This window comes from Thamnophis elegans, chromosome 4, assembly GCF_009769535.1.
Source record: "Thamnophis elegans isolate rThaEle1 chromosome 4, rThaEle1.pri, whole genome shotgun sequence".
NCBI classification, from domain to species: domain Eukaryota; kingdom Metazoa; phylum Chordata; class Lepidosauria; order Squamata; family Colubridae; genus Thamnophis; species Thamnophis elegans.
The window spans coordinates 59372238-59389090 of NC_045544.1; the positions used below are offsets into that span (position 1 = coordinate 59372238).

Here is a 16853-nt window from a genome sequence, read left to right on the forward strand (position 1 = left end):
TCCCAGCCAGCCACCCAGCTAAGTGGGGCCCAGGCTGCAGCCAGCGAGGAGGTGCAGTAAGGGAAGCAAGGCAAGCTCCATGCCAGCATCTCTGCCTTCTTCCTCCGAGAGCTGGCATGGGGCTCCCTTCCACTCTGCTCACCCATCTGTGGCTGTCCGCACTCCGGCCTCTTCAATCCCCCTGCCTTTCCCCCTCCTCCCCTCAATGCTTCCACAGCTCTTGGAGGAAGGAGGCAGAGATGCTGGTCTGGTGCTTGCTTCCCTTACCTCTCAACACTGCTCACCCCCTCACTGCTTTCCCAGCCAGCCGCCCAACTAAGCAGGGCAGGCAGGGCCTGGACTGCAGCCAACGAGGAGGGGGCAGTAAGGGAAACAAGGCCCATGCCAGCATCTCTGCCTCCTTCCTCCAAGAACCGAAGTGGGACTTCCTTCTGCTCCGGTCGCCTATCCGTGGCTGGCCGTGCTCCAGCCTGCCCGCTCCCTCTGCAGGAGCGAGAAAGCGGCATGAGAGATTTGGCTTGATGGCCCGTTTTGTCTCAAAGGGGGAGAAAGAGGGTGGAAGCACCGAGCAGGAAGACATCTCATTGACTACCTTCATCCGCCTCTCCCTGGGGAATTCTGAATGGACACACCTGGTGACGGTGGCAGCAGAGCTTGCCTTAGCTCTCCACCATCCCGGAACTGTGCAGCACAGGATCAACAATATTGTGGGATGCTCTTTCGGTGGCAGGAGAAGGAAGAAACTGTTGCAGGAGGGTAGGCGGTGCACATTTGCAGCAGTCCTAGGACATCCGCCTGGTGCCTGCTCTCCTGGAGCACTTTCTTCCTTCTCCCGCCACCGAAAGAATATCCCACTGACCGTTGGTGCCGCCACAGTTGATCCGGCCGGGGGAACACCACCACCCCGAAGGCAGGGTGTGCTCTGCTGCAACCAGGCGTGTCTACACAGGAGAACTCCCAAGCACGGCATTGTTCCAGGATGGCGGGATATTCTTTCTTTCGGCAGCGGTGCATATGTACTTGCCTCATTTCTGCAAAGGCACCCCTCACTGAAGGGTGATCCAAAGAGGGGATGGAAATGCTGCAGAAAAGGCTGCCTTCCACCCGGCCACCTACCTGCTCTCTTTGGAGATAACCCGTCCGACTGCCACTGCTACTCTGCAAACTCAGCCGGTGGAGTCCAGCACTCCGGGGGGAAGGAGACTTGGCTGCAACCCACTCCCCCCGAAGCATCGCAGCCGAGGAGCAGGCAGGTGACTTGGTGTGAAGCCAGTGGCCTGCTTTGGAGCCCAAAGCCCCATGGAGCCAGCACGAGAGGCACATGGGCCCAGGTCAAAGGCAGCCTTTTCTGCATCATCCTCCTCCCCTCTTTGACTGCCCTGCCGTGGGGGGGGGGTGTCTCTCCCTTTGCAGAAAAGGAGCAGGTGGATGCGCAGCAGCCCTGGGATGTCCGCTTGCCCTCCTGCAGCATTGCCACTGCCGCTGCCACTCTCAACCCCAGCACAGCGTCCGGGTTTCCCCCAAGGGCCGGCCGCCCACCCACTGGCCAGGCTGGGCTGGACTCTGATCCCAGAAGGCAAGCGGCATGGGGGACTGCCGATAAGGCCACGGGGAAGGCAGGGAAGCATGGCAAGGCCATGGGGAAGGGAGTATGCTGCTTGCTCCCTTACTTGCAGTCCGGTTGCCTGCCTTCTCAAGCTGGCCACGGGAGACGCCGGGAAGGCCGCATGGAAGGCAGGGAAGCATGGCAGAGTCGTGGGGAAGGGGCAAGGGCAGCTAGCTAAGCTATGACTCGCAGGCTTACCTGGCAGACAGATTAGGGGCGCAGCACTTCAGGCAGGCAAGCTGCAGAGCAGAGACTGGGCAGGGCGGGGTGAGTGAGTGGTGACCAGGAAACTGGTTTGGGGGTGTGGCCAGGCTGCCATTACTACCAGTTCAGAAAGGTATGCCAGATTTTTACTACCTATTCAGGCGAACTGATAGGAACCCACCTCTGCACCTTAAATAGGAGGAAAATTAAATGAAATGTAGCGGAATAAGCAAAATAGTATACTGTAGTTAATTAACATTCCACATGCATTACATCATCCATAACACCATCCTCGGAAGGAGAAATAAAAATTATCAGCCTCCAATGGTATCCCAGAATAGGCAAATTATAATTGGCTTTGCAAAAGTAATAGGGACAGAGATCTTAGAGATTAAATCTGATCTCAGGATCCCTGCAGATGAGATTCCTTAAGGGATAGGGACCAGAAAAAGTTTCTTCCTTCAGATTTCAATAGAGGGACCACCAAAAGAGAAATACTGGCAGGGCTAAACTGTTGTATGTTGTCCTCTGTAATTTTGAAAATGCAAGCCAAATACATTTCATTCCCATTCTTGCATATTTTAGCATTGTATTGGGTTGAATAGCCAAGTTTGGAATAAAAGATAATTTGCTGAATGTCTATTATCATTCCGGGTTAATTGGTAATTCCTTTAGAATTGACATCTTTGTATTCCAGATACATTTTTCTCCCTGATTCATTAGTTTGACAGATGGTGACATTACATATCAGTTGCTTTTACCTTGTACATAAAACAACTTGCTCTTTTAGCTATTTTTCTTGGCTTAAATTTAACAATATTTCAAATGTCGGTAGTGATATTTTGCAAGGATTATAATCATTTACCAGTTAAGATTACATTAAAAATGGTTCTTAGGGGAGAGTTTTTTCCTCTCTGTTTATTAGCACTATTTAAAGATATATATTAAAAATGCTTATCTAAATACCTAAAATATTTTAATTTTAAGAATAAAAATAAATGTTATGCTTTTAATCATCAAAATTAATTATTTAAAATTCCAGAGGCAGTCTAGATAAACTAACAATGTTTTCTCTATGTCAGTCAAAAGATAAGTAATTTAAACATTTGTTGCAGTATTTCCTTCAGCTAAATAGTTCTTGTTCCTTCTATTTTTTTAAAAATGGATATTAAATGCATAATACATTGTTCCTTATTTTTGTTGAAATTATGCTTTTGGATAATTTCATTGGATAAATTGGAAGTTTATTAATTTGAGGTGATTATTTTACTGAAAGATGCAATAATGCCACTTATATTACTAAATGTGAAGACCTTGTTTGTATCTTGTTTTGATTGCATTTTAATCTCGTTTAAAATTCGGTAACTACGTGGTATGATGTACTAAATATTTATAGCTTCATAGCTCTTGTTGTAGTGCGAGAGCCTAGTATTGTCTCCCAGAAATTAACGTCTTGTTTTAACTTAAATGTCTGGAATGTGACATGTAGGCAAACGATTGTTGGTACTTACCTGAATGTCGATTCTAATGATGAGAGAGGGAGGTGCTACCAGTGGGCTATCATCAATCCTGATTGGTCCATAGACTGAGAGAAAATTGTTGCAGCCACACCTTTACTCCTTCTGCCCAGTTTCTATGGACGAATCAGATTGATGATAGCCCACTGATAGCACCTCCCTCTGCTCATCATTGAGAACATGGCTTTTCTTGTCTCATAGTCAGAAGAAGTACAGCAAGAAAAGTATACAATTTCATTTGTGTATGAGTTTTTATTTTTACTGCTACTAGGTCAGTGACACCAGCTCTTAGTTTCAGTTAGTAACTGTACAACAAGAGCAGCTGTATTTTAGAAATGTATATTTATTAGCACTTTTGCTATTACCTTGTGTTGGCCCAGCCCATGGTGTTGGCTGTTATTTTAGAAACTACTGAAGACAATATGAGATTTAGATTGAAATGACATTATTCTTTGTTCTTATGAGTTGGATTGATTTAATTTCTAACTCTTGTATGCATGCTTTTGTCATGTACTCACCCACACATATACCACATCACAGAAGTACTAAGGATTTTTCCAAGAAGTCTTCATTATGTCAGGGACAGCAATCACTATCATATCTGATGTTTTGAATTCTTTAGTACAAAAGACTGAGCTACTAGATGTTCACATGTAGCCTTCTTACAAATATTCTGCTTCTTTCAAAACACCAAAGAGTTTTCTATGTTACCTACTCTAATTCAGAGGACAAAGTATGTACCATACTACATATTAAGCTGTTTCATACTGAATCAGAATGTTCTTCTGCATAACCCAGTATTATGTATGCTGACTGCAACTGGACGTGAGTAAGTTTTGTGCCAAGGCTTTTTACTGCATAATCATTTTAATGAGGATACGGGTTCCATAATTTGAAATATGGGTTTTCTACACTAAACAAGTAATTTTCTACTTACAACAATTTGTTTAGTGACCATTAGAAGTTATAACGGCAGTGAAAAAAGTGTCTTATCACTTTTCTCAAATGACCATGGCGGCATACCATGGTCACACAATCAGAATTCAGATGTTTAGCAATTGACTCGTATTTATGACAGTTGCAGTGTCCTGGGGTCATGTTGTCCACCTTTTGTGACTTTCTGACAAGCAAAGTCAATAAGGAAGCCAGATTCAGTTAACAACCATGTTACTAACTTAATAACAGGAATGATTCACTTAACAACTGTGGCAAAAAAGGTCACAAAATGAATAACTGTCTCACTTAGCCACCGAAATTTTGGGCCCAATTGTGGTTGTAAGTCGAGGATTACCTATATTCTTAACTTTGAAGGGTCCTTGAAGTTCATCTGATCCAATACCAACCCATCTAGAGGTTTAAGTATTATAACATTTGTGCTGAGTAACCATTCTTTTTCCATTGAAAACATATAAAGTAATTCCAGTGTTTTCTGATATAGGTTATTCCAGTATTAAACAGTATAATGAAGATTAGTAAGACAAAGGAGATGGTGCTACATTTTCGGAAACACAGAGAGGAACCTGCCCCGCTGTATTTCGAGGGGGGCTGTGTGGGGAGGGTTTCCTCTTTTAAATTCTTGGGAGTGCTTATTAGTCAAGATCTCACCTGGAAAAACAACACGTCTCTGGTGATTGGAAAGGCTGAACAGAGACTTCATTTCCTTAGAGTCCTGCGAAAAAATCAGGTGGAACAACGGCTGATGACCGTTGTTCTATCGGTCCACCATAGAGAGTGTCCTCACATATTGCATTACAGTATGGTATGCTGGTTTAACAGCTGCGGACAGGAAGGCACTACAAAGAGTGATCAATTTGGCACAAGAAACCATTGGTTGCCCTCTGACACCACTGGATGATATCGCCAGATCTCGCTGCTTTAGCAGAGTAAGGAAGATACTCAGAGATGATTCACACCCTGGTCAGTGTCTCTTTGCACTTCTACCATCAGGCAGAAGACATCAAAGTATAGCCAGCCGAACAAACAGGTTTAAAGATAGTTTCTATCCTTGGGCTGTGAGACTTTTAAATACAACCACAATCACTCCATGGACACACTTTTTTTTTGTTCTTTTTCGTTTCTGTTATAATTTTGCACCAGTGAGGTTAAAACCAATTTCGTTATATCTAAGTACAATGACAATAAAGATTATACTTAATGTGGCCACATGATTACGGGAGGGGGTACCTGACCAGAACTTTGAATCCGAGTCATTAAGTAACTTTTGAGGAGTCTGGTGTAACTTTAAATGGTCGCTAAGCAACCAGTTGTAAGTCGAGGACTACCTATAATACACTACTACATGGACAATTGAGGCCTTGATACTGTACTGATAGAGGGTTTCTTAGAGAAGCACTGATATACATGGGAATTACAGTTCTCTGATCATGGAGACTTGAATTACGTAATGTTTTCATGTAAGTAAAAACTGTTCCTTAAAAACTGTTCTATAGAAATACCCCCACACACACACCCAAAGTTTTCCACAACATTTTTTTAGTTGTAAAAATTGTGTATTTTTCTCTGTAGAAACATACCTTAAACATTCTTAAGTTTGTAGAAGATGTTGGTCTTCATATTAGGTGTCTGCTGTTTTTCCCAACAAGACAAGAAGTCTGCATTGCATGTATATAGAAATTAGTGGCCTATTAATGATTTGCTCACCAATTAATGTGGCATGGTATCCACAGAATTGGTGAAAGAATGTCTCTCATAATGTAGGGTTTCAATGCAAACACTGCCCCTTTTATACTCGTATAGTTGCAAGCAAATAGGTATGGGATAATGCTTCATTACAATGCACATTTGACAAAAGTTTACTACAGATGCATTAAGTATTTAGCAACATGTATACACAATTCCCTGTGCTAATGCATGGTTCATTTTTTTAATAGATTGAAATGTATATATGTCGATTTGTGATGTAATTCTTGCAATTTTACTAGTTTGTACATCTCTCTTTTTTGTCCTGTTAAGTGATCATAGGAGTTACTTTTAAAAAAAATCAATTCAATCTACAAGGTTTTCCAACCGAAGACATAAAAGTGATGCACTAGTAACCGAGGGAAATATATTGTTTTAAGGGAACTGCTATATACCTCACTGGAGTGGCAACGGTGCACAAAGATCAGGACACTTAGATGAAAGCATTTAAATTGGGGTGGGTTTCTTCCCCTCTCCCGTTTGGGGTGGGGTGAGATTGTAAACCTATAATTCCTAATTTCTTTCATTGCTTATACTTAGGCAAGAGTGCAGATTGGAAGATGCTACTTGCAAGATATCCGAATCTGATACTGAAGACTTATCGGATGAAGCAAATACTGAAACTTTCTATGGAACCTCCCCTCCTAGCACACCACGGCAGATGAAACGCCTGTCAACAAAACATCTGAAAAGTAACGTTGGGAAACCTACCAACCGTTCTGCCTTGAAAGGTATGCAATAATTTTTCAGGATTGCAAAAAGTAAAGCAGTCAGCAGTGAGTAACCTGGTATTCTGCTTGAAATCTATTGTCGTTTTCCCAGTATGTTTATTACATTAGACAAATGAGAGCTTTCGTCCAATGCAGTGAAAATTGAGAAATGAACAGTTTCTGTGGGGAGAGAGGAGGGAGAATCAAGTCTTCCTTTCTGCTGAATGTGCAGAAATCTTCCATTCCCCTTTTTCATTTGATGAAGAATGAATAGCCAAGCCGTGGAGCCTACTGTTTTGCCACTCCTGATACAGAATGGCTAAGCGTTAGTGGGAAGATCAAAGGGCCTCAGATTTCTGTCTCATCACCTGCTCTTTTGCAATACAACTGGCACAGAAGAGCAGCAGGATTAAGAGGGTTAATTCGTTGCAAAATATATTAAAAGCAATTAGAAATGGGAAGAAAATAGCATTGTGGATAGTCAGCTTGTCCCAAGGTTGTCTAGTTGTCTATTTAGCTTAGTATTATCTGTTCTGACAGGCAGTAATTGTTCAAAGTTATCTGATACAGAGAAAGGACATTTTTACCACTCTGAACTATTTAACTGTTTTATCTTTATTAAGCAAGGCAGGTGCTCTATAGTTCTGCATGGATTTATGTAAGCAAGTTAGTGCAGAGAGAAATCATGTATCTTGAATGCGTATACATTATTTTGATAAATATGCATGATTATTGCCATGGAAATAAAATTATCTACTGACTATTATTGAAATTTTGTCAAGAAAACTGCAGGGATGTATCCAGGAATCAGACATGATTTGAAGGTACTAAAAAAAAAGTAAAAGTTTTATTATGTCAGTCTATAGAAATATGCCTCAAGCTATGCAAGCTGTGTAGCATCCTGTTTAGCAGAATTTCAGGTGTAGTAAAATTATAAATATTAAATAATCCTCTTTTTCTTCTGCTTTTTTATTGTAGATGAGATTTATAAAAAGTATAACTTTAAAAGTATTCCACATTTTATTATTCTTAAAGTAACTCTTAAAATGGGTCAGTGTTATACCAGTATTATCCCAAGAGCATAGCTACTTGCTAAGATTTAAAGTAGCTTTGTCCACCTAAGTATTCCTAACACTTAGCACCTTAGTTGTTAAGATAGTAATAAAAAGCATTTTGTAGATCAGATACATTTATATGGGTTTACAAGGTATTATGCACATTACTTGTTTGTAACTCTTACCCAACTGCTGAAAATTCAAAATATAGGGAAAAATGAGTGTAGGAATGAGTTTATGCTTTTGCATTCAAATTTGGAATAAATTACTAGTAAAATTTCCATCATCCCCACGTCTCAATAATAATGAAAAGACAAACACCTATAATTGGGTCCCTGCTCAGAATTATATTGTTTCTTTAAATACTCTATCAATAAAACTGCTATTTTTGCAATAAGATTAATCCAAAAAAATGTATTTATTAAATTGCATTTCTAAAAACCCAATTTTTCAAGGCGAGTATACCATTCATTAAAATCATAGTTCAAATGTTTGAGTGGAAATTAAAATATACAAGAAGATAAGCAAGAAAAGCGATATTGAATAATTAGTTCCTAAGCAACATATATTTTGAAATGTATATAGTCACATAATAAAGGAATCTTTCTCTAGAGTGAGTAGACAGTAATGGTAGCTCCAGGTTTACTTACTAGGGAAGACATGCCCGAATCAGCAGGCTATTACAAAAAAACATCCCTCTCTGGTCAATGTGTGTGTGTGTGTGTTTGTGTGTATCTGTCTGTCTGTCTGTCTGTCTGTCTGTCTGTCTATCTATCTATCTATCTATCTATCTATCTATCTATCTATCTATCTTTCACAGTTTTCCCTCATAAAAGTTGCAGTCAGAATTTTCACTTCCATATGTTGTATTGACTTTCTGATTGTTTTAGTGATAGTTCTGTGTCATATAAATTACATAATAGTAATCTGAATGGAAAGCTATAAGGTCCATAGTTACTATACATTACCATTACCAGCCTACGTTGGTAAAATACACTTTGTACCACAGAGGACACTTGGGTCTTTAGTGACCAAAAGAATACTCAAACTGTGAAACTGATCTTTTAAGAGTTATAGATCATTTTCCAGAATAAGGTGACCATTGCTCACCTGGATAAACCTTTCTGCTCTTAGCATTTCAATCTTGTCCAGAAATGCTGGATGGACAGACAGAAGTTGTTAGCCTTTATCCATCCCATTACTGTGGCCAGCACTGAATTTATATTTCTGCTTCACCTGGAGCTAATGAAAACAGACGGCTGTGTGTCATCAGCAAAGTGGTGACATTTCTCCAAATGATCTCACTCAGCAGCTTCATGTAGATTTTAAACAGCATTGGGGATAAAATGCAACCTTGCAGAATCCTGCAGCACCATTTTCAGGAGATGGCTATGCTGTGCAAGCAGGGCCATGCATAGAGTTCCCTTTCATCTAACTTGGACAACCTCTCAGAAAAACATGAATATTTCAAAAGTCCACTCAAAGGTTTAACAGAATCATCAGTGTCACCCTCCATGTTCCTTCTTTCAGCTAAGAGAGATTAAGATAAAGGTTATTACACTAGCATCAGGCTTAAACTAACCAAAATGGATCTACAAAATCGATCTGTTGCTCAAGTATCTTTCTCAGGAAGGGGATGTTGCTTACATCAATTTGAATGAAATTATGCATCAATTAAATTAGTTTTACAACCTCATAGTTTTGTCTTTTAGATCTTATGCAATAGTGTATACATTTTAAAAAGATTTAATCAGGGTTTTAAAGAAAAAAATGTGATTCCTCTCCATTCCATCAAGGCTTATGCTCTGAAGACTTCTCTTTAGTCACTGGTTCCATCTGCTATGTATAGTAAAAGATAATTGTAATGAGAAGTCACTTCTTAGGGTTACAATTAGTACAACTGAATGTTTCCATTAGCTCTGTTACTTTAAAAACTCCACAATATAATTATGATGCCCGTAGGTACAACATGACTCAGAGTGCCTTGAATTTTGAGTGAAGTATGTTTCAAAGAGCTCTTTGGTGTGGTTATCAATTATTGCTACTTACACATTCATGGAAATTTTTAAAATAAGTTTTTTTTCATTCTCATGTTAGATTTTGGTTTAAGTTGAATGACTAGGAAGGCATAATGAGGTACAGAAATTAAGATAACTAAATCAGATAATTGAGGTTTATCTCATTGTTTAAAAAGAGCAGTAACAAAAAACCTGAAGTTTTAAGTAAAAAGTTAATTTGGCATGTGGTTTTGTAATGACAGGAACCTAATAATTCAAAGTTTCAAATGTGGCCACAGATAACTTTACATGTAATTACTGAAGCATCAGTGTATTATGGTTGGATGAGTGGGATATGACTATCCTGTTGCCATTCTCATAACTACTAAGACGTTTTATCATCTTAATTTGTGGGCACAGCTAAGTACCAATCTGTACTATATAGATATCATAGGAAGGCAGATGGAGAATGATGTTGTATGTCTTATGACGTCATCACATAAATTGTGCACATTCTGTACTGTACACCATCTGCATCATGAATTGATTGAGCCAAATTACATAATTTGCATAATTCACATGATGATGTGATGTTTGACATCAATGTGGTTTCTTACTGGATGCCTGTGTTCCAGTGTTTTATACATTTATGACACTAGATATAAAAACATGGGCAGGGTATTTGAGTGGCATTTGAATTATGTGTGATATCTATTAGGTTTTGAACCTTTTACATAATTTTAACGGACTGTCATGAATGTGTCTTGCATATTTATCATACAACAAAACTGAACACTAATGGAATGGAAGAAATAGATAAAATTAGTATAAAGTAGGGGTTTTTTTAAAGCATGTTTTTCTTTTGATGTGAAAACAATGTATTTCATGTTATGATTTCAGAGAAAATGAGCTTACCCAACCAACTGCCTCACAAAGATAATATTAAAATCTCCGAGAACTCAGAAGAGCACAGCTATAAGCAGGGGAAAAAGATCCGAGCCACCTTAAGGACAACTGAGAGGGATCACAAGAAAAACGTACAGTGTTCGTTCATGTTGGACTCGGTTAGTGGGTCCTTACCAAAAAAGTCAATTCCGGATGTTGATCTCAATAAGCCTTACCTCAGCCTTGGCTGCAGCAACGCTAAGCCTCCAGTATCTGTACCCGTGCCTATAGCCAAAACTACACGCCAGACGTCTCGTACCGATTACCCAGCAGACCGCTTAAAATTTTTTGAGACCCTGCGGCTATTGCTAAAGCTTACCTCAGTTTCCAAGAAAAAGGACAAAGAGCAGAAAGGCCAGGAAAGCACTTCCTCTGTTGAATTAAACCGAGCCAATGAATTAATCTGGCTTGAATTGCAGGCATGGCATGCAGGGCGGACTATTAAGGACCAAGACTTCTATTTGTACACAGCTCGTCAAGCCATCCCTGATATTATCAATGAAATTTTTACTTTCAAGGTAAACTATCGGAACCTCTCCTGTGTGGGAAATGGAGCTAGTCTTAATGGTACGTCGGCAAGACAGTGTAAAGCAGCCCATGGAGCTAATGTAATGGGCTACTCAAGCTATCACGAGCACCTCCATCGCCAGCGGGTCTCTTTTGAACAGGTAAAGCGGATAATGGAGCTGCTAGAATACGTAGAAGCACTTTATCCATCTCTGAAGGCCCTTCAAAGTGACTATGAAAAATATGCTGCAAGGGATTTTCAGGACAGGGTGCAGGCACTTTGTCTTTGGTTAAACATTACAAAAGATTTAAACCAGAAACTAAGGATTATGGGGACTGTTTTGGGCATCAAGAATCTGTCTGTCATTGGCTGGCCAGTGTTTGAAATCCCTTCTCCTCGTTCATTCAGGGACAATGATCCAGAGGATGAAGTTTACGATGAAGACGAGGATGATGATAGGGTAACCTCAGGTGCATGCACAGAGGAAAGTGAAGATGAAGAACAAATCTCTAAGGAGAATGTGGAGGAACTCAGACAAGCCATCCGGAATAATCTTGCCAATAAGGGAAATTTTGACTTTGAGGCACAGGACCATTTGTCAAGGAAGTTTGATAGGCTTGAATCTGAAGATGACTCAACCTGCTGGGCAGTTACAGAGTGCAGCAGAGAGATAGACTGCGGCACACATTGTACGACCTCTATTTATAGGCCATTTGTAGATAAAGCACTGAAACAGATGGGGTTGAGGAAACTCATTTTAAGACTGCACAAGTTAATGCATGGCTCCTTGCAGAGAGCCCGAATGGCATTGATAAAGAATGATCAGCAGCTGGAGGTAGGTTTGGGGAGGCGGGTGGAATGGATGATGCTCAGCCAATAGTCCTTTTAAGCAATGTTTTTCTTCAAAAAGTTTTTCTATGTAAAAATGTGTTTGAAACATGCTAAACCATGTTGACTTGCTTTAATAATGGTTACATTATCAGGTGAAACATAATATAATATATATGTGGTCCTTCCTTGTCAATTCTGTGTCTGGCACTACAAAAAGGCCACAACAACCATCTATACAGGTAGTCCTTGATTTACAGCCATTCATTTAGTGACTGTTCGAAATTACAATGGCACTTTAAAAAGAGATGACCACTTTTCACACTTAACAGACATTGTAGCAGCTTCTTCGTCACGTGATCGTAATTTGGGAGCTTTGCAGCTGGCCTGTATTTATGACAACACTTGCACTGTTGCAGAGTTATGATCACTAGTTGTAACTTTCCTAGCCAGGTTCTGACAACATCAATGGAGGAACCCAGATTCACAATGCCTGCATGATTCACTTAACAACTATTGTTGTGGCAGAAAAGGTTGTAAAATGGGGCAAAACTCACTTAATAGCTGCCTTTCTTAGCAACATAAATTTTGGGCTCAGTTGTCATAAGTCGAGACTACTGTATCAATTTCCTGAAGTTAAATGTTAGTGAGAATACACTACATCAAGGGTTGCAACCCCTGGTCCGTGGACCAGCACTGGTCTGCAGCATGCCAGAAACCGCAAACAAGCAAAGCCTCATTCACGGGATGCAGGCAGCACACAAAACCACGCCCCTCCAGTCCTCAGAAAAACTCCACAGAATCAATCTCTGGTGCCCCAGAGGTTATGGGCTGCTGCATTAGATACACAATTTCTCCCATTCTCTTCCTCCTTTCTTAGTGATGATACTAATGGCCCTATAACATGGGACAGGCCTTATTGGAGTAATAATGGCCAAGTGCTAGAAATGAAAGTTTCTTCACAGAATATTATCAATGCTACTTTATTGTTTCTTATGTGATTTTGATTGTGGAGGAAAGGATATTCTTTAGACTGGAATGTAATTTTATAAAAAATGGGGGGGGGAAAGTTCCAAACTTTCTGAAATTTAGGGAATAAAAATTACCAGGAAATCCTGTGAGAGCTAAGATACCGTAAACTGAATATTTAAAATACATTTAAATTCAAAATAATTAATACAAAAACATTATGCATTACTGTACTTACATTTCTGCTCTTCCTCCAAGTAGTTCTAGAAGCCTGTCTGCTTTTTTCCTCTCCTGTTTATTATCACAATAATTTTGTGGTTATGCTGGATGAGAGTAGCTAACCAAAACCATCCAGTTATTTTAATGATTTACAGGAGTATTGAATTTCTGATATCTCAGTCTTGCCTTGCATGCTTAACCCTCCCAAAACCCACCCTCATTCATTAAATTTCTTTTGAGTTTGCATGTTTCAGAAGTACTCCAACATATAGCTTACAGGTTGGATGAGTAGAGGATGCATTCAAATATTACATAGGTGTCAGATTCTTGGAAATAATTTTGATGTGGGAGAAGTCTGACAGTTTTTTTCTTGTTATGATAAAATCAAATATTAATTTGTATTATATAATTTACATGGTTATCATATAAAGATCCATATACTGTAGTTTTCGCTCCGTTAGACACACTTTTTTGTCTCCCAAAAGTGGGTGGAAATGTCTGTGCATCTTATGGAGCGAATATTGCTGAAGCCCTGCCCACCCGCCGGCCCCCACCCACCAGCTCCCACCCGCCAGCCATTTTTGACCTCTTCATGCTCTGTTTTCAACCTCCATATGGCCCATTTCAAGGCCGAAAACAAGGCGCACGGAAGCTGAAAACAAGATATGCAGAGGTCAAAAATGGGTCTCACGAAGGCTGGAAGTGGGATGTGCGGAAAGTGCTGAAAATGAGACTCCAGGAGGCTCCAAGACGGGATACAAGAAGCTTGAAAACGGGTGTGTCTTATGGTCAGGTCCATCTTATGGAGCAAAAAATACCGTGTATGGATGTTTTATTATACCATGTCTCTCAATTATTATTTTTTTAAGTTTAATAATCACTGTGTAATTTAAAATCAACCATAAAGTAGAATTATGCTACTGAAATTATCCGAAAGCAAATAGTGTCTTGATTTTTAACCTCTGAATGTTGTAGGTGGAGAAAAATGCTGCTACCTTTCTATGTAAATTCCTCCATAGACATAACAATTTGATTGTTTTTCCTGGTATCTGATCTACTTCACTGAAGATTTTGATAATGTGGATAAAGATAATGATTGTTTTAACTTTTAAGTGGTTTTTAACAGAGTGTTAAATTACTGTCTTATTTTTATAAAGAATTGCAAATATTTAGGAAAATATTATATGGGATCTGAAGAAGACAATTGAGAAAGCAAAAACTGGGTTTGTTTGTTTTTTAGAAAAGGTTTTAACTGGGTCCATATTGCAGAATAATTTATTCTTAGTTCCTGGGACTGGGGTAAAACCTACTTTTATTTAAATTTTTAGACATGATAGTTGAAGAAGATTCTAAACCGGGTAAGTCTGCTTCTCTTTTTCTATAGCATTCTCTCTATATATTTTCATTCCCTCAATGAATGGCAGTGCTGGCCAATGAAAACTAGGTTAGGAGCTAAGTAGAGTTGGGGATAGTTAGGATGAGAGCCCCACCCTCCCCTCAGGCTGTAGGCTCAACTGGGCAGCAAGAAAACATCCCAGAAGAAAACTGAGGGATACCATAGGCCATACATATCAGGCCCAACTGAAGGGAAACTTTTCCTTTGCTTGATGTTTTGCATATGCTTCGGTTATATGCATGGTGATGAATGCCTGGTATATGAACTTTACATTTGATCAATAGTTTGGTTCCTACTATTATGGAGTAGGATGTGAAAATTGGCAAGAGCTTTCTTCATATTAATCGTTATCATCAACATCTGGCCTCCTGGGACATGTGCTGGAGCCTCAACGGCTCACCTCCGCAGAATTTCCCTGAACTGTCCAGTATTCTGGTTCACTGGTTTCTTGTTTTAATTTTCCCATTGTGCTATTTAATGATACCATCCCAATCCAGAGAAAAAATATCAGCTACCAGCTTCCTCTGTGGCTCTCTTATGTAGACCCAAGAAAGACAAGCCGAGAGACGTTTAGACGTGCTGGTATTTTAATAATTGATGTATCTATTCCTTTATCTCATTGGCATTTTAGTTTCCCATGGATTTCTATTAAAAACAATTTTCCTTGGGTAAAGCTGCCAGATGTGTATTAGAAAATGTGTTTCTTGTAAATCTAGCAACCATGCTGGTTATTCATCATTGCTACAAGCCTAATTACTCCTATGTTGCTACTTTTCTGGAGCAACCAGTCGTTTAGTCCCAATCTAACTCGCATGCTTGAACCACAAGGGATTTTTTTTTAATTGGAGGAGGAGAGGTAAGCATACTTTGAATATCAGCATCTATGCTGTATGGCCTAGAAACCTTTCTTGAAACATTTATCTGCAAGGATAGGATGCAGTTTAAAAAGAAGGTGGTCTTGCTTCATGTATTTTCAGAAGTTGTTTTCAACATTAATATGTGGTTTATAAAAATGTTCTGTTCCAAAGAAGAGATGAAATTAATTAAATTCTCTCTTTCTGTCTTTTATTTGCTGTTAGTTTTCTGAATACCCAGATCCCATTTTACGTTCAGATTATGTGCAGTTGTCAAATTCTCCGGCTTCTTCAGATCAGAAATGCAGTACTGTATCATGGGAAGAGTTGAAATCTATGGATTTGCCATCTTTTGAACCTGCCTTTCTGGTTCTTTGCCGAGTTCTTCTCAATGTTATCCACGAGTGTCTCAAATTAAGATTGGAACAGCAGCCTGCTGGGGAGCCATCCCTCCTGAGTATTAAGCAGGTCATATTTTATTTCATTTTATTCTGTAATATTAAGGTGGTGGCAGGTAAAAATGTATCTTCACAATTCTCTGCCCTACAAATAATTATTTCATCAACAGCGAAAAAATGATGTCTTGTGCAATTTATAAATTGCCTACAAATGATATTCACTTCAGGTGAATAGCTACGTGATGATGATTTTTATGTTTAGAAAAGAGAGAGGACAGAGGATTTTGCAGAAGGCATAAAAACAATGTCTCCCCCCCCCCCCCAAATTAAATGAAATGGCTTCTTAGTGAAACCATTTCTAAGTTTGGAGAATTTATGCTGTAATGCTAAATGAAGATGTACATGCTGCATAATGTTTACAAATTTCAACGTAGTATATATAAATATATATTTATAAATGATTGACTAATTTATATATTTATAAATAGTTGGCTAATGAAGGGCTAATCCCAGCTCCTCCACTTCATGGCTCACTCCTCCCCCATCTTTGGGGTAATGATTTTATTTTGTCTAGTGTTATTATTCTGTAAGCCACCTAAAGTTGTCTGAAATGAGATGGGTGGCAAATAAATTTAATAGTAATAAAAATTAAAAATAAATACTGTATTTTTTGGACTATAAGACACACTGGTGTATAAGATACACCAAGATTTCGAAGAGGTAAGTAAGAAAAAAAGTTTTTGCCTTCCCTCAGTCCCCAGCAGCCCTCTGCAGGCTTCAGCAGGGCTGAGGGAAGGCAAAAAAGCCTCTGTTTTTCGCAAAAACGGGGGCATTTTTGCCTTGCCCCAGCCCTGCTGAAGTCTGCAGAGGGCTGCTGGGGGCTGAGGGAAGGCAAACAAGCCTCAATTCTTGCAAAAAATGGCCCATTTTTTGCAAAAATTGGATGT

The 16853-nt window shown here is 39.5% G+C and overlaps 1 protein-coding gene across 4 annotated transcripts in view; it reads left to right on the forward strand.

Moving 5' to 3' along the window:
* The window catches only part of MAP3K4 (mitogen-activated protein kinase kinase kinase 4), a 108442-nt gene that overhangs the window by 53637 nt on the left and 37952 nt on the right, over positions 1 to 16853 (forward strand). For all 4 annotated transcript variants that reach the window (XM_032215929.1, XM_032215928.1, XM_032215926.1 and 1 more), the window contains 3 exons: positions 6568 to 6758; positions 10690 to 12077; positions 15734 to 15976. In XM_032215929.1, the coding sequence (XP_032071820.1) occupies positions 6568 to 6758; positions 10690 to 12077; positions 15734 to 15976 (1822 nt within the window). The remainder of the gene's footprint in view (positions 1 to 6567; positions 6759 to 10689; positions 12078 to 15733; positions 15977 to 16853) is intronic.